Genomic DNA, 23318 nt, shown 5'->3' on the forward strand with positions numbered 1-23318 from the left:
CAGGCATATCTCACTTACATATATGCTATCATAGTTTCACATAGTGAAATCATTATTGTTAGCTTTAATAATTTGGTTTATAAACAGTAATCTTTGACCATACCATATAAAAGTAACTAAGATGCTAAAACGGCTATGAAATTTCACTTTTTGCTTACAGTCAAGGGAAGGATTTATGTATGTTGCTAATTAACTTTCCTGAACATAAATTTAAGCAATGTTAATGGAGCTGCTTTGCATCCCAGATTAAAAATGGTGTTCACGTTTGCCATTGAGTGCAGAATTTTTTTAACCAACTGAAAAAAGCTTTTCAGATCAGTTTGGTGTTGGAAAAGGCTTGAAGGCACATATAAATGACATACGGCTAGGGATTGAAAATAAGACCACCATGTCTCTTGAATGCTCAAATAAAACCATTTATTCCCCCTCTGGACTAGCTTGGACAGCAGCCTAATTGAGCACAACATTGCTTTTCTTTTGAGGGCAACCCTTATTTACATCATTTTACTGTGTTATGCGGCAAAATAAAAGCATTAGGGGAATAAGTTATGTACTAGTACACAAGGCTTTCACACTACGGTATGTGTTTTATTGTTTTGGAAAGTTTATATATTCGGCTGCATATATAGAAGAGTTCAAAATAAAGACGTAACTCATCCCAGCTAATCCACGTTCCCCTATGGACATCTTTTGAGACAAATCACTGGTGCACTGGTTTTATGAGGGGTTGAAAAATGGGGCAATTTATTTGAAATGCCTCAAATGGTTATTGCTTTTTTAATTTTTTTATTTTTTTACATTGAATATCAAGTGGTGATCCAACACAATACTTAAATGTGAACAAAAATTTACTTAAAGGAAAGCATTTTGATATAGTAAAATAAACCAAAATAATATGGCTGAATAGGAAAATTAACTAAATTTAATTTTGTCTTGGGTAGTTTTGTTCTTGGTTTTCATTGATGAGAGGATGTCAAATAAGCTGACCATGTTGGCATACCTAACTTAGTCTACTGGTCAATAAGATTTAATTTTTTTTGTAATACATTTGGAAAGAAGTCTGTTATGCTCACCAAGGCTGCATTTATTGATTAAAAGCCAGTAGGATACTTGAAAATGAGCAAGAGGGTGGCTAACCGCACACTGATCCACTCAAGACTAAAAGTCTACAAAAACATGTTTTTAATTTTTATAAATTGCATTGTGCAAACGTGCAAAGTGCATGTGAATTAAAAACAGATGGACACGAGCAGGCAAGCAAACGTTTCAGCACATTGCTATCTTCAGTGCTCACTTAATGCACTCTGCACTTTTGCACAATGCAATTTATAAAAATTAAAAACATGTTTTTGTAGACTTTTTAGTCTTGAGTGGATCAGTGTGCAGTTAGCCACCCTTTTGCTCTTTTTCCTACACAAAAGGGCTTTTCACACGTGAAAGAGTTAGCCCTGGGTCATTCTAAACCCCAGGTAAGTGGAATGCTGGGTTATCTTGCTTCAAGTTTCACCTGCTTATATTTTACCCAGAGTTTAAATTTAATCCTGGGTATTCATAAGCTGTCGTTTCACACTGCACATTCCTAAACCCCAGGTAAAAGTCCTTATTTGCATATTTGTGGTGTCAGTGTCACTGATTGGACGAACGCAGCATGTTTTCATAATAGTTCTAGCGTTGCACATTCACATTTATTGCCGACTGTATGATCAAGTTCTCCAGAATGGATGTTTTGGACTATAAAGGTAAGAATGAAATGGTTTCTTCTTCACTACAAATGCTAAAAAGAGTGTTTATATAGCGTGCTGTGTTTTTCCGTGACTGTCCAATCCTGCTCTTGAAGGGCCACTGTCTTGCAGAGTTAAAGGGATAGTTCACCTAAAAATGTCATTCTCCTCCTTCCTCCCCCCCCCCCCCCCCCCCCCTAGTCTTGAGTGGATCAGTGTGCAGTTAGCCACCCTCTTGCTCATTTTCTATTATAGTGTTTTAGAATGTAATACATTTTTGTGATGGCAAACTGAATTTTCAGTTGCCATTACTCCAGTCTTCAGTGTCACATGATCTTTCAGAAATCCTTATAATATGCTGATTTGGTTCTTAAGTGACATTTATTATTATTATCAATGTTGAAAATGTGGAAACCAAAAATATGAAGCATTTTTGCTGAATAAAATTATTAATTTCTTTGGTAGCTTCAAATAAATTTGCGCAAAAATACAGTAGAACTGGATCTATAGACTTTGTAGACAACAAAAATGCTTTTTTAGAAACCTATTTATTTTGCTATTGCAACTGCACTGTTATGTAGTTAGTATTTAAAACCTATTCTTGGTTCACAACCCACTTGTGTAAAACTACTCATCTAGTCCATCTGTATACGTTTAAATAAAGTAAGAAGAATGGCGTATGTTTGGTGACATCACCTCTTATCCCCTTATAGATGAGAGTCCAACCGCAAGTAAAAAAGCTTCCTGTTAATGGAAAAGTCATTGAGCTGGTTTTTGCAAAGGCCGGCTTTCCATGAGTGCTTCAACGAGAGTTTGTTTTTAATTAATGCTCTTTGAGTGGGATTGGAGTTTTCATTATACAGTAAGAGCATTAGAGAGGGGGATTTGACGTTTGGAGGGGAAACGGTGCCCAGCAGTCTTGACACTGATGACTGGATTAAGCCCCAGTAAGTGCGTGCGCAGAACGTACACCTGGGACTTTGATAAGTACGCTAAGAGAGCCGAGACCAATTCAGCCCTCCCGGCACGTCTTTCATCACGCTAAGACAAAAGAATGTCATCAGCCGTGGTGCTCGGGATGGGGGTGGAGTGGTATGGGATTGGGAAAGGTAAATTGTAAAGAAAAGGGGAAATGATGCAGTTGTTTGGATTCATTGCGGCTGTGTAACAACTGTTGATAAAAAGGCTCGCTGAGTCGGTGCTGGAGGTGTTTCACTGCTGCATTTGAATGAGGCTGTGTGTGGGGGTGTGTGTTTGTGTGTGCGTGCCATGAGCGGTGTGTATGTGTCTTAACTCTTGTCCTCTGTTGGCAGTGCACGGTGTGTGGGAAGAGTGGTCTCCGTGGAGCCTCTGCTCTTTCACCTGTGGGAGGGGTCATCGCACCCGCACTCGGATGTGCACTCCACCCCAGCACGGAGGAAGAGCGTGTGAGGGACCCGAGACCCAGAGCAAACTCTGCAACATTGCCCTCTGTCCAGGTCTGTGTGCTTCAGATGCACTGTTTTCTCCCATTCTCACGTCTCATCTCAACTCATCCTGTTTTATCTTGCCTCACCTTATCTGTTCTCTTGTTTCTTTTCTCCAATTGTCTCAAACTTTCTGTTCCGTTCTGTATTGTTCCCTTCTATTCTGTTGTATCATCTGTGCTGTCTTCTCATCTCATTTTGTCTCATCTTGTCTGTGTTCTTCTTTTTTCATCTAGCATCTTCTCATCTCTTCTTGTCTTATATCATCTGTGTTTTTTCCTCTGTTATCTTCTTTTGCCTCTCCTGTTCTGTTTTCTTGTCCTCTCTTCTCTTTCATGTCTCAATTGTGCTCTTTTCTTCTCACCTGGTCTCTTCTCGTCTCATTTTGTCTCATCTTCTCTGTGCTTGTCGTTTCTTTTTTCATCTTATATCTTCTCATCTCTTCTTCAGTTCTCTTCTCCTCTGTTATCTCCTTTTCTCCTTTTGTTTCACCTCTTCTCTTCTTGTCTCAGCTCACATCTCCTATTCCCTTCCCTTCCCTTCCTTCCCTTTCCCTCACTTCTCTGCTGAGTCATTCTCTCTCTTTTCTGAATCTGATGCCTCCTTCTGTCCCCTGAGCCTCTTGCTTTTCTAGCCGTTCTCTAACTGTAATCAGTTTTGTTGTAAATTGAAGACCACTCCACTAATTTGGATGCGTTTGTGAGCCACCGTCCTCTGAGAATGATTTGGTGGAATTAGGTCTGACATGGAAGCCCCTCAATGTTTGATCCTGTCTATAAAGAATCAAAGCTCATCTCACATGGAGGTGGCTCTGGGGAGTAAGCAGCAGCTGCCAGCGGTGGAACATTACAGGATCAATTACGGAATAGTTTATTACGTGGGACAGAGAGGGAATGGATGCGCTCACAAGGCTTCTTGGCATGTTGAAAGCAACCACGTGTGGCGTGCAATAAAACCTGCAAGGCTGAGAGAAACACAGTTTTAGACTCAGCCTACTATAGAGCTGAAGTGAAAATCACATAAGCACGATTGTCTGTGAATGATAGCCACTTTGACTTTCTACACACTGTAGATGGGTAAGTACTGTAACACATTGTCTAATCTTGGTTAGCTTTGTTGGTCTCATGCTTTAAAAGTCTCATCCCATTCAGCAAAAAAAGAAGCAATTAGCCCCTCTTTACACCTCTGTGTTGTGTTTTGTAGCATCAGCTCACTCAGACCTTGTGCTGTTGCCAAATTCTGGCTTGCATATTTTGGTCTGAGTCTTTAAAAGTTGACCTCAGAGCTCACGTGTGATGAAAAGCCTCCACCCTTTTCAACAAATTTCTTCTGGATTGAGAGTGGAACACGTCACAAGACCAGAATATTCACTACAGGAGTAGCTTTTACTGGGTCTTGTTGGTTAGTTAGTGAGCTATCTAAGGCACTCGGGCAGTATTATTACCTCTTTCCCTGGGGCTAATGGGGTTATTCAGGCTGTCAGTAGCCCTAATTCCAAATGTATGCAATCTGTTTTCTTTCTCTCTCTCTCTCTCTCTGTTTCATATATCATATCTGTCCTGATCCTGATTACATTCTAATTGAAGCACTCATGTTCAAATAATTGTGAATTTTTCAATACTAGCTGAAATTATATAGAAGCAAACGTTCCATATATGAGAAAGTTAACCTTGAAAGGTTAAATGTGTCATTTCTGTTCAAAACAGAATTCCATATATAACTCGATTATACCATTTCTACAGAACAAATATGATTGGTTTTTGCCAGGGCAGAAGGTTCCACCATTAAACAAGATTGTTGTAGGTGGTTTCCAGAGCATTGCTATGTAATTCATTAGGTGTTCATTTTCATTTTTAGCATGTTGCTATGAGGATGTTAAGGTGTTCTGAATGGGTGCTAAAATGGGTTATCTATTTTTTTGTCCAAAATCACATGCACCATTGCGCAGAAAAGTAATTGCACCCATGCAAATGAAATACTAAAGCACCACTAATGTTTTCAACATTTATGCATATGGCAAAAGCTTTTACCCACAGCCACTTGCACCGAAAGGCATACATTTTATTAGTTAATGCATTCAAACCCATAACCTGTTGCAAGCAACATGCTTTATTATTTGAGTAGGTGTTATGCTAAGTAGAACCAGACAAATGGTTACGATTCCATTTGGTACCTCTAGTGGCACAGAAATTACACACTTAGGACATAAATATGGCAGGTAATTTCATCTTAATCAGAAGATGCTAAACCTAAATTTTCCAAACCCAGCTCAGGAAACTTACTTCTCTTTGCAATATTTTCTCTTCTCCATTTGGGATGCTATTTTTGCATTCTGCATGGGCGCCCTCAGTGGACGGGCAGTGGCAGGAGTGGAGTGCGTGGAGCGATTGCTCGGTGACCTGTGCCAACGGAACTCAACAGCGGAAGAGGCAGTGCTCAGCGGCTGCTCATGGGGGATCTGAGTGCAGAGGACATTGGGCGGAGAGCAGAGAATGCTCCAACCCTGAATGCACAGGTACAACTCAGGCTCCTTCTACATCTCATTAACTCAAAGGGAAATCTAGGTGTATATTTTTCATTCAGTACTTTTAAAGCAGTTCTCTCTCTGGGATATCCAGAAAGGAAAAAAGAGAAATATATTTTAGCAGTAGGACAGTTTTAATGACCCCATGAATTTTTTGATGATCATATTTGTTATAGAGCGCTGCAGTGAATACATATTTTTGTAGGCCATCCTGTATGTTAGCATCACCCTAGTTCTTTTGATAAAAAAAACAATAGGATATTCCCAGTAGGATTAAAATGCTTATTTTTAATCCAAAAATATCAGTTTGTTTTTGTAACAAAAAAAGTAACTAACAAAAAAAATATTTTTAATTAATAAATTAAAAACATGATAATCAAAGAAGGTTGTAGGCATTGTAGCTATGATGCACCCCCCCCCCCCCCACACAAATAAAACACAAAAAACAGTATGAGTCATCATGATTTTTATTAAATTTTCCCAGAAGAGAAAGACTACATTTTCAAATTTGGGTTTTTGCTAAAAATATGTCTGTACTTTCTAAAAAGTGTAATATCTTATAAAATAACATCAGATATGGAAAATGCTTTATGTTGAGCATTAGCTTAAGTCTGTGTTGATAGACCATAGCGGTGGGTCTTGCTTGAGAGCGCATACTCTGTATGCCTGGCAGGTAGTTCTTTAAAACATACTGGGGCCCCTCAGCATGATGCTTGTAAGCTGTAAGAATCTTGCTCTACATAGTTCATGATAACAGAGAGCCTCAGTGAGTTTGAAGCTGCTTACAGGGTGAGACGCGATATCTTGTAGCATAGGGTGACCATACGTGCCATTTTCCCTGGCCAGGATTTCTATATTGCCTAACATATCTAGGTTTTGGCTTTGTTTGCGTGTGCAGACTGATCGGTGTATGACATCAAAATACCTCGAGAGCATTTTGAAAGCATAAGTAATCGTCTGTATGGTATTTTGATGTCATACACCGATCAGAGAAATCCTGGCCAGGACGCGTCCTGGGAAAATGGCACGTATGGTCACCCTATTGTAGCATCAAAGCTAAATGGGAAGATGTTTTGTTTGTATGGAATTTAATGTTACTTTAATATTTATTTTCCAGAGTTCACATCTGAAATGTCTGAAATGTTATTTCTATATATTTCAGTTCACTTACATTGATAAAATATTCAACATTCAAAATGTAACTGACTGTGATGTCGGTATCGTAATATTTAAATGCTGCATTGCATGTATTTTTCTTGCAAATTTTTTTTTCGGAACTGACTTTCCATGCAAATGTTTAACCATGAAGTTCTGATATATGAGGTGAAAATGTGAGATAAAAAGTACACTACAAGAAAAAACTACAAGAATTAAAATTATATTTGTAATTTTTTAACACAAATATTAGTAATTTTAATAAAAAATATGTAATTTGAGTCACACAATGTGACATTTCAAAACTATCAAAAAGGGTCGAAATTTCTATACATTTCAATTGATGTATATTTGTTGACATAAAATGTTCAGCATTCAAAATTGAACTGACAGTGATGTTGACCTATATTTAATTGCTGAATGTTCCTTCTACATACATAACTATGGAGTTGCAGTTGTGATATATGAGGTGAAAATGTGAGATAAAATGTCAAAACTACAAGAAATAAATTCAAAATGATGCGAAATGGTCAAATTTACCTTTGATTATAAATAATATAAGGTGGAAATGGATTTCCGTATTGCAAGCACTTGCAAATGCAAATCTATTTACTGTATATCTGAAGGTCAGTTATGAGAAGCTTTACATATGTGATAATTGATACTGTAGACTAAGGGTGAGAAATGTTTGCCTTTGAATGGTAGAATATTTATTTGCTTGAATGCTTGTACAAGTTCAGATATTAAGGCTTTTTTTAACTAGACTATTTGACACATTTATTGAGGTGGCTTGATTAAAGGCTTTTTTATGAAGCTGCGTAGAGGTCAAATACTGTATCCCCCAGTGCTTTTATATGATTTGACCGTATTTATTGATTGCAAAGTAACATTCCTGCAGCCTCCATATAGTCTAAATGTCAATGTAAATGTGTCCTTGAACACTAGTGTACATTCAGCACAGGTGAATGCTAGTTTACAGGTGAACATGTCCTCTCTCACACACATGATTTATAGCACAGCTGAGGGCAACATCTGTCTTTTTTCATTTCTCCCTTTCCAATGCCAAGAAACAATATTTTACTCCGTTCATTAGATGCCCGTAAAACATCTCGAAGCCTTTTAAAACTTTACCATAAAATGTGTTTCAGGACTGGCAAAGTGAAGAAAATTATTATCCCAGTTGTAGGGCGCCCTCACGCTCATAAAGCAGAGACAAATATCCGATCATTGCAAGTATCGTGGTAATGATTTTATTAATTAAATCAAGAGCGAATTCTGCCAAAAGTCTGGTTTTATTGCATCTCTGGCCTCTAGAGCATGTCAACATGACAAGAAACTGGATGGTTTTTAATGCGCCAAACCCTCCTTAGCAAACGAGTGTGTTTTATAATGTTCCACACTGTACTTGTCGTAATTCTTTAGCTTTCACAGAAGATGGCTCGAATAACTTTTAAGAGTGCACATCCACATAAAGGTGCAATGTCATTATCGAGCTTGAAAGATGGAACTTAAGAGACAATGAACAGAATAAGAAGGTGCAGATCATCTACATATAGGGGTTGGACAAAAATACAAACACCTATTATTTATTGTAGACTGCAATGAAAAAACTAATATTGTGACTATTCTTTGAGTCTCTATTCTTTATATTGTATCTCAGTGTAGTTTAAAGGGATAGTTCACCCAAAAAATCAAATCCTGTCATTAATTACTCACCCTCATGTCGTTTAAAAACCTGTAAGACAAATTGTGATGTTTTAGATGAAATCTGAGAGCTTTATGTCTCTGCGTAGATAGCAATACAACTACCACTTTCAAGGCCCAGAAAGGTAGTAAGAACATTATTAGAATAGTCATTGTGACATCAGTGGTTCAACTGTAATGCTATGAAGCTACGAGACACTACACTTTTTGTGTGCAAAGAAAACTAAAATAACAACTTTATTCAGCAATTTCTTATCTTCTTATTTTCTTTGCGCACAAAAAGTATTCTCGTAGCTTTATAACATTGCGGTTAAACCACTGATGTCAAGTGGACTGTTTTAATGATGTGCTTACTAGCCTTGAACGTGTCAGTTGCATTGCTGTCTATGCAGGGTCAGAAAGCTGACGGATTTCATTAAACATATCTTAATTTTTGTTCCGAAGATGAACGAAGGTCTTATGGGTTTGGAATGACACAAGGGTGAGTAATTAATGACAGAATTGATGACTGAATTAATGACAGCCATTTTTGGATAAAGTATCCTTTTAAGTTGTATTTACCTGTGTTTAGTACAAGTCGTGGATGAAATAGGTGACTTGATAGTAAAGGGCAAATCATGGGAGCCTGTTTAGCAGGTGCATCTGTAACCTTAACAGCCCAATTATTTGGGGTTTTAAGAGCAGCAGTCTTTACATTTTTGACTGTGTACAAAAAGCATGTCAAGATTTCATCAGCAAAGAAGAATATTGGGCAAAAACCAATAGGCGAAATACTGGACGAAGGTGAAAGATAGGGACCATCAACATTGAACTACTGATGCAAAGTCACAGCAAAAAAGAAGAACCTGTTTCCACAAAAACTGACCAACTTTACAAAGTCAGCATCCATGAAAGAGCTACAATCGCTAAAAGTTTAATCACAGACACCAATGCTAAAATGCGAAAATTATAGTGTCATGATCATAAAATCTGTGCAGTTAGAGCATCAAGATGAACTTTAACCAACATCTACCCTGGCCATCTTAATACCTGACTAAATGAATAAACATTCCCCATTTTCTATGTTTTCACATTATTTTGTTCGACCCCTGCATCTGTCTTTCAGCAAACGGACAGTGGAACGCTTGGGCTCCGTGGAGTGGGTGTTCTAAGTCCTGTGACGGTGGTTGGCAGCGGAGGGTACGTGTTTGCCAGGGGTTGGCGGTCACGGGGCAGCCATGCGAAGGCAGCGGGGAGGAGGTCCGCAGATGCAGCGAGCAGCGTTGCCCAGGTAACCCTGCGAATAATTGAGCCCCAAGAGTCAATTATGTCAGAATGGGCATAGAGGGGTGAATGAGAGACGGATGACGGAATAATTATCTTTTCCATTCAGAAATCCATATCTGTTTTTTTGCACTGGATTATTATTCGTTTGAGAAGTAATGAACATATACCATAATTGTATTTTCCAGCGAGGAATGGTCAACACAATTTTTACCAGTAATGGATTTTTAATTTCACATAAATGATGTCATGCAATTCTCATCTATTAGAAACAGTCTCCATGGAAACAGTGCTTTATATTCATTTTCATACACACTTAGGTATGTTACAAGGACAGTTATAGAAACTGGTATTGTTGACAGAATTAATCATTTCCCTAATCTCAAATGCTTGAAATTAGTTTTGCAATTAAATTGATGGAACAGGAATGTCTTTACAAACATTTTTAAGTATGACTGGCCAGTGATTTATGATTTCCAGTCATAAAGAGAACATATATAATATAATATAATATAATATAATATAATATAATATAATATAAGTGCATTAGAAATACAGTTTTACTTCCTTATATTATATTGCAGCATTTATATGACCACAAATTCTGTGGCATTTATATGTGGGCAATGTCAAATTAAAATTGGCTTGCATTATATTCTGATCCATTTCCCCCATTCTCCACCATCAATTACTTGTAATCTTTCTAATGTTCTTTAAATAATAATGCAAACAATTTTTTTTTTTTAAATTTCTTTTAAAAGTGTGTCTACATTTTATTCCTGAACCATAGCTCCTTATGAAATATGCCCGGAGGATTATGCTGTGTCCATGCTGTGGAGAAGAACTCCCTCTGGGGAACTGGCCTTCAACAGGTGTCCTCCCAACGCCACGGGTAAGAAAAGCCACGACAGTCAGTGGTTGAAGAGCACTCAGCCAAACACAACCATAGCTCCTTATGAAATATGCCCGGAGGATTATGCTGTGTCCATGCTGTGGAGAAGAACTCCCTCTGGGGAACTGGCCTTCAACAGGTGTCCTCCCAACGCCACGGGTAAGAAAAGCCACGACAGTCAGTGGTTGAAGAGCACTCAGCCAAACACAAAGACACAAAGGAAGAATAGAATGGCATCATAGATGCTTTCAAAAAAAAGAAAAAGAGCACAGCTTATGTTTTTTGTGCAGCTTTTCTTTTGCAATGCAATGATGTTGAAATTATTCATAAATTCAGATGGCTATGATGACAAATGTTTCTCACTAGTATGTTCAGCACTGCTGCGACTGCCTTTAAATGGCGTATGCCGTGTGTACCTAGAGATTTTTGTCATTTGCATACCATTGAACCCTCCAGCGTTTTGTCAACATCTTTGCGAGGCCGCTTTCTGCAGCGTAAAGGGAGAATATATAAAAAAAGAGAAACCGTTTCCCCATCTTTGAGATATAATATAGAGGTGTCCCCTTTCTCTCTCTTTCTCTCTCTCTCTTTCTCTCTCTCTCTCTCTCCTCGGATCGGTTCGAGGTGTGAGTCTTACCGATTGTGGTCTGAAAATGGCAGAAGGTGCTGTACTGAATTTCTGTAACCTCCTGCTATCTCCTGTTGTGAAGATGCTCTGCAATGTCACTACAGTGTCCTTGAAAGAGCAGGTGCTGGAGGAAAAATGAAAAAATGCAGGCGGCACAGACTCAGAGATAACAGCGAACAGTCCAGCATAACTAGAACTAGGCGAGCAGAGGCTGACTGCAAATGCGTGTATAGATGGATTAATGTCTTTTGTGGATATATTTCAATATGTGGGTGGACTGCCGCCATAGGCCCGTGTGTACTTTTGTATTTTTTTTTAATTTTGGGTTGAGAACATTTAATTATATCATTTATACATAAAAGAGACAGTGTGTCAACCCGTGGGTGGAATTAGTTAGATTTACATTGTTTGTTTTCCACATAACCCACGTTGAAATTTCAGGTCGTGCAAAAGCACTGGAGTGGGATCTGACACCATGAAATGCTGGAAAATCTTCATTCATTATGAGGCTGGAATTAAATTAAACTCCAACAAAAACGAATGAAAGCAACAAAAATCAAACAGTTGGAAGTAGCTGAAGCTTTTAGGGAATGATTAATTAAGAATGATTGGCTATAAAACATGCAGGATGAGAACTTTTCACTTTTGCGTTGTCCTATTTTGTGCGCAAACACGATTGGACGATGTTCGTGTGATCTTTGTGTGTTTGTGTGAGATTAAATCTGGTTAGGCCCCTCAGTGGCGGCATGCGTTTTAATGGTGAGTTCTGAGAACGTCCGCTTTGATCCGGCTCTGTGGGAGTTTTCCGTGATCTGTGGGCTGGATGTCCCTGCTTGGATGCCTCAGCTTGAGGGCAGGCGGCTGGCTGCAGCTGCGTCTCAGGTGGGCCGACGTTTTTGCTGCTGGCTGGGTAGCAGGCGGTGGAACCGCGTTGGAACGAAAGCAGATAAGACGTGTGTGGTAGAGGGGTGCGGGTGGGTGTGGTGAGGTTGTTCCAAAGGCAAGGACGTGTCTTAATGCGAGACGATACATGTAGGACATGCTCTGACGGATCGGAGGCGAGGAATTTTGTGCATGTGTTTATTCGCTCCCAAGTGTGGGCGGCAGTCTTGTTGATATCTCAGGTTGCAGGGTTCGGTTCGCAGTCGTCAAAAACAAAAAAGTCAAATTGGTGCATGACAGCTGGCATCAGTTAACATCATAATTCTGTGAGTGGGAATTACGACCAGTTCTTTAAAGCACGTAATTACAGTTTGGTTTGTTTGCACGCATATACTGCAGTGGCACATGTGAGGCGCATGTGATCTGGCAACTGCCGCATCTAGATGATGATGAAGGCTGCTGCTTTTATCCTCTCGCTGAAAGATGTGTGGGCTGGCAGATAGAATGAAAAAGGAAAAAAGACTTACAAGAACAAGTATAAACCCCTTCTCTGTCTCTGTATCTCTCTCTACTACCTCCTCCTTCTTTGCAGGCACCACTAGTCGACGCTGCTCACTGGATCACCGCGGGGTGGCCTATTGGGAGCAGCCCAGCTACGCTCGATGCATTGCAAATGAATACAGATACTTGCAGCAATCAGTAGGTGCAAAGTCAGCTTCCTGCGCTCTGCTTCTGTTTGTGTCGTGCCATAAATTACCCCTGCAGTCGTCACGATCACCCAAAATATTTCCACCCGTACCTCCCCACCCGGCACCCCAGACCACCACGCAGGTCTGCAAGATAAACGGCTATCATCGGAAAGGCAAATTAAACCGCTAGTATTGCAGTTTTTGAGACCCTGAGTTAATGGAGGACTCGCTCTAATTTCCTGTAAAATCTTGGAGATTGTTGTTCCAGCTCCACCGGAGCTTTTTCTGGGAGCGCACCTGCTCGACACGAATGAATGATTTTCACTCTTTTTGTTTTCAGCTTCCTCTTATCTCAGTCTTTCTCAAATGCAATACTTTGTGTTATTTCCAAGCTTTTGGGTACATCTCTCTCTCTCTCTCTCTCTCTCTCTCACACACACACACACACACACACACACACACACATACACACACAGAGAGAGAGAAAAGCATGGTAAGGGACTTTCCTTTGACTTGTATCGGCTTTATACTGAGGTAATGATATTTTCTATCCCCTAGCTCTTACACCCTTTTGCCTGTTAAAAAATTAATTAAGGCATTATTTATTATTTTTATTAAGTCATTTCCCTTGTGAGATCTGCTGGCTGGTCAGGTTTTACTATCCTGGTGGGGCTTTTGGTCTTCTCAGTCCAGGCAAAACCTGACCCCCCCTAACACACACACATGCTTCTGTCTGCACACTTTAGCCTCTTTCTTTGAGTCAGTGTGTATGAAATCATGTCTGCGTGACTTATGCATGTTTGTTCATTGGTCTGTTGCTTAAAGGTGAAGTGTGTCATTTTTTTGATGCTCCTATCCCAGCTTAAAATTGAGTTAGTTATACCAGTGGTTCCCAACCCTGGTCCTAGAGGCACCCCAACACTGCGCATTTTGCATGTCTCCTTTCTCTGAAACACCAATTTCAGGTGTTTACTACTAATGAGCTGATGACCTGAATCAGGTGTGTTTGATCAAGGAGACATGCTAAATATGCAGTGTTGGGGTGCCTCCAGGACCAGGGTTGGGAACCACTGAGTTGTACACTACTGTTCAAACATTTGTGGTTGGTACGATTTTTTATGTGTTTTAAAAAAACATTCAAAAACTCTTATGCTCAACAAGGCTGCATTTATTTGATCAAAAATACAGTAAACCAATCATTTTCTGTTCTAATTGTAATGAAATAGTACCATTTAAAATATTTAACCCTTTTTTACTTTTTTGACTGAGTAAGCAGGCACCTATAGCAACCTCTTATCAACAGGTTAAAACCATCTAGAACACCATGCCAACTGCATAGAAATGGCCTAAAACCACCTAGAACACAACAAGCTTAAAACCGTTTAGAACAGCTTGGCAACTGTAGCCAGAGGCTAAACCGTTGGTAACACTTTACAATAAGGTTCATTAGTTAAACATTAGTTAATGTATAAACTAACATGAACTAACCATGAGCAATACATTTGTTACTGTATTTACTAATCTTCACTAACGTTAGTTAATAAAAATACAGATGTTCATTGTTAGTTCATGTTAGTTCACAGTGCATTAACTAATGTTAACAAGATTTTAATAATGTGTTTGTAAATGTTGAAATTAACGTTAACAAAGATTAATAAACGCTGTATAAGTGCAGTTCATTATTAGTTCATGTTAACTAATGTAGTTAACTAATGAACCTTATTGTAAAGTGTTACCCCACCCCTTTAAAACAACTCATCAACTGCATAGCAACAAGCTACAGTAAAACCACTGAGAACACCTTAAAATTTTGCGTAGCCTGCTGAAAAAAACACCATATGCTGGTTAGGTATGTTTTAAAGTATGGCAGCTGGTTTGAGCTGGTTTAAGCTGGTCCTTAGTTGGTCATGAGCTGGTTTAAGTTGGTCCTGAGCTGGTTATAAGCTGGTTATGAGCTGGTCCTGAGCAGGAGCAAGTTGCTTAGGACATGCACATGACCAGCTTAGGACCAGCACATGACCAGCTTAAAGCAGCTCATGACCAACTAAGGACCAGCTCAAACCAGCTGCCAAAACATACCTATCATGCTTCAAAACATACCTAACCAGCATATGCTGTTTTTTCAACAGGGTAGGCAAACCACTCATATTTTCTTCTGAAAATGTAAAGACTGCATTATATTTTAAGTCTTAACATGTTTTAATTTCCTATATCAAAGTATCAAAACTTGTTCAGAACAAAATTGTTCTGTTAGAGCATCTTGATCAGTCCAACATAGCAATACTGCATCAACCAACGGCATTATTTTGGGGTGGGACTATCTACTCATCCAGCCTATATCAGACAGGACAGTGTTTGAGAAACATCATTCTATAAACAGTTTGTTTAATGTTGCTTGAGGAATTACACACTTCACCTTTAATTCTAACGATAGTTCGATAGTGTTATGTTAGTGTTACAGTCTTTGAAGGACACAGAACCCAGTCTCTTTCCCTGTGTCTTTCTTTAGGTCCAGGGGCACCTTGCTAAAGGTCAGAGGAATCTGGCAGGAGATGGCATGTCCCAGGTTACGAAGGTCCTCCTGGACCTCACCCAAAGACGCAATTTCTATGCAGGTGACCTTCTCTCTTCAGTGGAGATTCTTCGAAACGTCACAGACACCTTCAAAAGGGCCAGTTATGAACCCTCTTCTGATGACGTTCAGGTAAGAGAGAAAATAATCTGGTTTCTTGTTAACCTCCGTGCTTATATACATCTTATAGCTCATTTCATTTAGGCATTGTGGTAAATTAATTTGTCTTACACTATGGGTCAGGGGTTTGGGGTCAAAGAGAATTTTTTATTTTTTATTTTTTTATAAATTAATGCTTTTATCCACCAAGAATGCATTAAATCAATCTAAAGTGACAATTAAGACATTTATAATGGTACAAAAGATGATATTTCAAATAAGTTATGTTATTTTGAACTTTATATTAATCAAAGAATATATTATGGCTTCCAACACAATTGTTTTCAGCTGTGCTAATATTAAGAAATGCTTCTTGAGCAGAATATTATAATGATTTCTGAAGGATCATGTGACACTAAAGACTGGATTAATGGCTGCTAAAAATTGCTTTGCCGGCACAGAAATAAATACATTTATTTTAATAATTTACAATTTTACTGTTTTTATTGCATTCTTGATCAAATAAATGCAGACTTGGTGACTTTTTTTTCCTCCAAAAAACATTTAAAAAAATTATACTCACCCAAAAGGTTTGAAAGGTAAAATAAATTGGAAATATTTAATTATATGATATAGATGTTTTAAAGGGTTATTAAATGCATTAAAATGGGTTAAAAATAAGTGCAACTATATTTTTCCCACTTTGCTTTCTCTGACATTACAACTCAGGATAGTCACATGGCAATGTGATTGGCTCTAAAATGCATATCTCCAGAACAGAATGCCTATGAGCAGAGATAGCAGCATGCCAGTCACATGTTTCTGGAGGGTGATGTTCTAGTCAAGGAACTGCCGTCGAGATGAATGGGAATACTGACAGGTTTCTCAAGATATTGTAGGTATTTGGTTGAAGTTAGCAAAATGGCGGAAGTTAGTAAAACATCTCCAATCACTTACAGCACCTTCAAAATGGCAATGTCACTACTTGGCACCGTGACTGATAAATATCTCGGCGCTCTTGCCCCTCACAGAGAGCTTATGGGATTGTGACACCGTGCGCCAGCTGCTGATAAGAGATAGTCACTAAGTCTATCTCATTCTATCTCAAAGCCTTGTCATAACCTTCCCAATGCCCAAATAAACCGATTTCTCATGACCTGTTTGTGAGAATCTGGGTATTTTTACATAATACGGAGTGTAATGTGATTTTGTGTATGTTTGTGTGTCGGGTTGGTGTAGGAGGTTTTATCTAAGCCCTGATGTGAACCGGAGCGGCCCCTCCTCCCCACGCATGTGTGCCGGGGTGGGTTGTGTGTTTTGGAACGTATTAATGCTGTGTTTAAGTGGACGCATTACCACCAGAGGGAGCATAAGCATTCAAGTAGAAAAACAAGCGTGCCGGAGCCAAGACGCTGCCTCTCTCCTGCCTTCCGTGGCACAGAGGCAGAGCAGCAAACAAAAAAAGACAGGCACACGTCCAGCTGGATATCTCATTCAGCCCAGTCACCGCAGCAAACATCAGCTCTCTTTCCAGTCTTGGAGTAGACAGCTCTCCCAAGCGCCTTCAAACTCAACCAACACTCTCTGTTCTTCCCCTTTAATTCTGTGCACATTCGAGTGCTTAGGAAAGATCAACCAATCCCTGAATTGAAAGCAGCAGGAAATCCCAGGTGTGTTTTAGAGCCGAGGCCGCTGGACATATCCCATCATCTCCCTGTAAATCAGTGCTGTGATCCTCGGTGTAATTCCCCGAGACACTGTTTGTTTAGACTTCTGAAATGCAAAGGAGATTCTTCATTATTGCCTTTTCAGGGAACACTGAGTAGATTTTTTTCCCCTCAAACATTCCAGATATGAGCATTTCTAGTTTGCCTTTTCAAGGGCTGTGTAAAATTTCAATTTAAAGTCAATTTAATACTTGTATCTACTTAAGCAGTAGGTACAAGAAGCTGTGCTATTTTTATGAATACAGTCAAGGCTAAATTCTCACAATGGCAGAGCCTCAAGTACATTATTGCTTTTTTAATGCTTCATAATAAAAATATATCAAGGCCACAAATAGTGTTTTATTATGCAAATTCATTAAACATTATCCTTCCGTTATAGTATATAGTCCTTGACAAGCAGAATATTATCCTGTGGGTACTGTGCATGTACACACAGAATTTTCAAAAATGTATTATGAGGTTGTTCTGAATGAATTTAGTCATTCATAATGCCTAATAATACATCTCAGAATCTGTTTTTAATGTTGTCATGTATAGTTAAAGCCATAGTTATCATACAGTTTTAATTCCTTTAAATTTATATTCTTTTAAAAGCACATTTCTTTAAAATACATGATTAAAAATCATATTCATGTTTATATCATGCATTATAATGCATTGTCATTTTTAAGGACAATAATGTATTATAATGTTTTTTTTTTATTATTGGTTTTACTCTGTTATGTAACTCTCACTTTTCAGGTTCAATATCCTGTTTTACTCATAAATATGCTGCATTTCGGAAGTAAAATTCTTGTTTTTAAAAAGCATCTTACCTTTTTTTTTAAATTGGTATATAACACCTACTTTTTAAGTTCAGTTTCCTATTTTACTCATATTTGCTGAAGTTTGGGTGTAAAATGGGTTGCAATTCACGTTGAAATTTATACTTTTCAAACTATAAAATTATATATTGACTGAAATGTGATCACAACTGTATCCCAAAATAATGTTACCAGCCTGTTCCTGTGACAGCAGCGTTTTACTAACTACAATTTATTTTCTCCACAGAATTTTTTTCAGATCATCAGCAATCTCCTGGAAGAGGAGAACAGAGAAAAGTGGGAAGACGCACAACAGGTGAGTCTGAACATTGTGAACGAGTGTTTTTGAAGCTTCGGGGTCGAGATTGCTTTATTATGGTCACATCGCAGAGAGTATCTGGTGTTGTGTGTCACTCTGCGGCTGTATATTGTGTGATGAGCCCTCAGCGAATCGATTGCCATCACCGGTGCAGATGCTTTAGGTAATTGTCAGGTCAAAGAGGTGCCTGTCTCCACAGGCAGGGCTGTGTCAAATCAAACCTTCTCTGCCAAGTACCGACCTCCCTGCTGTGCTGATTGGTGGAAGGACATTTGCAATATCCACTGCATCCACTTGGTGGCAGCAACATTGGCAGCATATGTCCAGCTCTTATGCTTTCCGTCAGCAGTGACGGCATTGTCTTCTCTCACTCTCTGAGAGACAGTGTAAAAGCAGCCTGAGGGATTTGGACTTCAACAAGCTGAATGTTCTTTAGAAACTCAAACAAAATCTCCAACTATATTATTATTGCTCTGAACCAAATTGAGTGTATTAAATGTTTCTTTCTTTCCTTTAAGCCTGAACTGGTAATGCATCTTAAGCAGACTGTGGTAATGTTACTGTCTGTCAAATGTAAGCTGCTTTGGAGCTCCTTCGTCTAATGTTTTCACCCGAGTTCTGGTAAAACACGAATTCTTGAGCGGAGCGGGCTGCCGGGTGTCAAGCGAATTAGCGCTTTAATGGGGTTTACAGTAGGGCAGTGTCACAAGGCTTTTAAAGAAAAGCGATATGTTTTTAAGTCAGGAGTGTGTTCGGAGATCAGGTCACGTAGCCGGTTGCTTGTTTTGCCAAAGGTGTTTTGCCTGGTTGGAACGGTCCCCGGAGCAGACGGACTCCCGTTTTCCATTCACGTTCCTCCTCTGCTTTGTCACAGATTGAATCTTCAAGCTCTTCAAATCATTAAAGGACATCTGAGACACTTGTCACCGGCTCTGTCAAATGATTGACCTTAGAAAGCCCTGACGTTTAAAGATCACCCAGGATTTGATCTTGTCTGTCTGTCTTGTCTTCTTCTTTAGAGTCAGTTCGCCTGAGCTTTGATTGCCAGTCTAGAGTTCACACCTCAGATTCATGACAGTCTGTGCTGTTCAGGCAAAGGAGGGGGGGAATTTGAAAGGAAGTGCTTAAGAGAAGAAGCTTTGACTTGCCTCGCAAATTCACAGCTTAAAATAAAGAAGAACATGAGGTTCATTAGTTTCAATAACTGATGGTTTGCTGTCTGCTTGTAGATAATAGTGAGATAAAGTTACTTTCATATCCTAATCTATAGGATACAAAATAATAATAGTAAATACATATAAAATATGTGTGAAAATGTAATATTATATTATACATACATACTGTACACAAACAAACACACACACGTGAAAAGTTAGTTAAATATATGATATTAATAGCTATAATATAAAATAACATAACCAAAAAACATTTTGCATTATTTTGCATTATTGGTACTTTTCTGCCAGTCAAGGAAATTGCCTTTTGAAGTATAGTATAAAAGATCCTATTCTGTATAGCGGAATAGTAATGATAAATTATATTAATAAAAAATTAATTAAAATATTATTAGATTCGATTTTATTATAAAAGCTGTAACTATACATTTAACACACACGTATATGTATAATACAAAATTTATATATACAAAAATCCTTCAAAATGTATTTAGTTAAATATATAATATGAATAGCTTTTATAATATAATATTCCATCACCAAAGATGTTAGCAAAGGAAGTTGCCTTTGTATTTTGGTGTAAATGCGCTATGTTCATGCCTGTTAGTTGGATATACTTGTGACTTATGGCTAAAATCTATATAGCAGAAGAGTGCACCAGTGCAGAAAATATATGACAGTAAAGAATATATATGACAGCACAATTTACTGTATTTGCATGACACTCAGTGCAGCAGCAGTGCTGGTTCATCTAATGGCCGTCAGCCTCGGCCATTTCCCGCATTGCTGTCTTCCCTGCACACTTCAGCAGCCCAGCGCTGTTGCCATGGAGAGGGATGCTCTCTGCTGTCCCCCAGCAGTCTGACCGAGGGGGGGATGGGCCCTCAGCATCTCTCTGCCCGTCTGCAGCCTGTCTTATTGGCTTGGCCCAAGATCGGCCCCCATGCGAATGCAGAGCCCGACTCCTGCCAGGGGGATTATTAGATATGTGACTCCATCGCCCTGTTTCTGCACCTCACTAATGGTGCTAATTATGAAATGTCACTCAGTGCTATTTCTCTGCACCCGCGTTATTATTTATTTTTTTATTTTTTGTCTTTTGCAGATTGGCTGCAATGTGTTTCTGTGCTTTGTTTGTTGTCACGAGGAGAGGGGGTTCAGATGCTAATGAGATGAGAGAAATGGGAAGCACAGTGTCATATGGCATGTAAATCCATACTGTAAATCTGCTGGGTAAAGGGGTTAAGACAACTTGGCATGAGAAAGTCTTGATTAAACTAGTATAGCAAACAGTGCAGTGTTATTTTAGTATTATTTGTATAGTATTGTAGTGTTTTTTGTTTTGTTTTTTATTTCTAATTAGCTTTTATTTTTATGTTTTCAGTTATGTTTTTGTCATTTTTTAAAATTATTTTCACCTTAAACATTTTATTTCAGTTAGATGCCTAGGCAACATTTCTAATTTTTAAAGTTTTTCATATGATATTTATAGTTTATTTCACTTTAGCTTTATTTTTATTAATGCAAATATTTTTCATACTTTTAGTTTATTAACAACACTGACAAAGATCACACAACCTTGCAGTAAGGTTAACATATTTAACTACATTAGTTAATGGGAACAATACTTCTACAGCATTTCTTAATCTTAATGTTAATATCGACATTTAGTAATACATTTTTTTAAAGTTATATTACATTATAATAATTATATAAAAATACATTTTATAAAAATATATAGATATATACTAACTTGAACATTAACATTTTTATTAACAAAGGTTAATGCGGTAAAAAATATCAATGATCATTGTTAGTTCATGTTAGTTATCATTAACTACTGATAAAAAACTTACTCATTTTTATTGATGCACACTATTCAAAATAAATAAAAATGTATGTGACAAAAAAGTGTGACATCATGAATCCTTCTTATATTTCAACCCCTCTCTTCTCACCATTTGATTCCACTTAATGAATAAAATAGTGCCATTTAATAGTTGACTTTAAATAATGATTAACTGAATATTTTTATTTTTAAATATCCAGTCTGAATAAAAAGGCCTGCTCTTGATAAAAGTTCTCCTAGCCCTTCTGTTCCCTCTAAAGATCTTTCAGACTTTCAGAGTGATGGCAGATGTAAATAGCCGAGTTCAGACACCTGAAGGTCAAGGATTGGATCAGTAGAGCGTGATGCTATTGACTGAAAGAGAGCAGGTACTTTGACAGGCCGAGGCTGTGGAATCGGGAGGCGGTGAGCCACAGGCCTGAATTCCTCCACCACATTTGCTCTGACACTGATGGCTGGTCCTCTAGAGAGGCTCTGAGCCCTGCACAATCACTCTGCTGCATGAGTTTGTCTTTGTGAAGGACTGAGCAGACAGTATGCAGGGCTCTTGTGAGATACAGAGGAAGTGCCCTTTAAAAAGTCTGTATATTCTCCCTCCAAAAGAGTCGGTCGGAGTGCTTTTACTAGGCTGACTGCTGTCTGTCTGTCTGTCTATCTATCTATCTATCTATCTATCTATCTATCTATCTATCTATCTATCTATCTATCTATCTATCTATCTATCTATCTATCTATCTATCTGTCTATCGTTCTGTCTATCTCGTTCTATCTATCTATCGTTTTATTGTTCTAATGTTCTAACATTCTATCATTCTATCATATTGTTCTATCTATTGTTCTATTAATCGTTCTATAATTGTGTTTATCTATCTATCTATCTATCTATCTATCTATCTATCTATCTATCTATCTATCTATCTATCTATCTATCTGTCTGTCTGTCTGTCTGTCTGTCATTCTATCTATCGTTCTATCTATTATTCTGTTGTTTATTTATTCGTTTGTAAAATTTTGGGCTAGCATTTATTCTGTCGTTGGTTCTGGTTGTCTTTTATCATTGGTTCTTTCATTTTAGTCATCTTTTAGCTATATTATTTTAAACCTTCAAATTTGACACAAAAAAACTTGGATTTAATTTCGTTTAAATATAAAATTGGATTTCAAATCCATCTAAAATCCATCAGATTTGTATCTGTGTTTGATATTCATTCGCAAATAGAGTAGCATTTCTCTCATTTGTTCCCTATGATTGTCTTTTCCCAGATTTACCCAGGGTCTGTGGAGCTCATGCAGGTCATTGAAGAGTTCATCCACATCGTCGGGCTGGGAATGAAAGACTTCCACAATGCCTACCTGATGACAGGAAACCTGGGTAAGAGAGCCGCAGAAACCCTCCCACCAGCCACTCGTCTTCCTGACTCTTCCCGTCAGTTCTGTGTGTCGTCAGTAATTGAGGATAAATGGTGCATGGAGGGGGTTAAACAACTGCCAGTCGATAATGTTAATTAAAATCAAGCCCTTTCCACTTAATGTGCTAAATTCTAATGCAAACAGCCTCATCTTATTTCAGCTCGGAAAAGAGGACTCCGTGTTTGGGTTTGGTTATATCTATTGCAGCGTGCTTTGATTTTCTGTTTCAAAAACAAAATCTTTTGGCCCCTTACCTGATTGCTTTTTTTTTCTGTTCATAAAGTAGGGCCATATTATTTCAGCCTTCAATGTCCCTTGATTTTTCAGAAATTCTAATATGCTCATTGCTGATATGCATATACTGTATATGCACGGCATGCATGTATGTATGTATGTATGTATGTATATAGGCCTATATATATACTGTATATATATATATA

General features: G+C 38.3%; 1 protein-coding gene across 1 annotated transcript in view; it reads left to right on the plus strand.

Moving 5' to 3' along the window:
* The window catches only part of LOC107568695 (adhesion G protein-coupled receptor B3-like), a 162025-nt gene that overhangs the window by 90496 nt on the left and 48211 nt on the right, over window positions 1-23318 (plus strand). The window contains exons 5-12 of the mRNA XM_016254673.1: window positions 3035-3199; window positions 5538-5702; window positions 9676-9840; window positions 10624-10725; window positions 12828-12934; window positions 15434-15628; window positions 18373-18441; window positions 22732-22840. Coding sequence (XP_016110159.1) covers window positions 3035-3199; window positions 5538-5702; window positions 9676-9840; window positions 10624-10725; window positions 12828-12934; window positions 15434-15628; window positions 18373-18441; window positions 22732-22840 — 1077 coding nt within the window. The remainder of the gene's footprint in view (window positions 1-3034; window positions 3200-5537; window positions 5703-9675; window positions 9841-10623; window positions 10726-12827; window positions 12935-15433; window positions 15629-18372; window positions 18442-22731; window positions 22841-23318) is intronic.

The sequence above is a fragment of the Sinocyclocheilus grahami genome, unplaced genomic scaffold (genome assembly GCF_001515645.1).
Source record: "Sinocyclocheilus grahami isolate Dianchi unplaced genomic scaffold, SAMN03320097.WGS_v1.1 scaffold1274.1, whole genome shotgun sequence".
Taxonomy (NCBI): domain Eukaryota; kingdom Metazoa; phylum Chordata; class Actinopteri; order Cypriniformes; family Cyprinidae; genus Sinocyclocheilus; species Sinocyclocheilus grahami.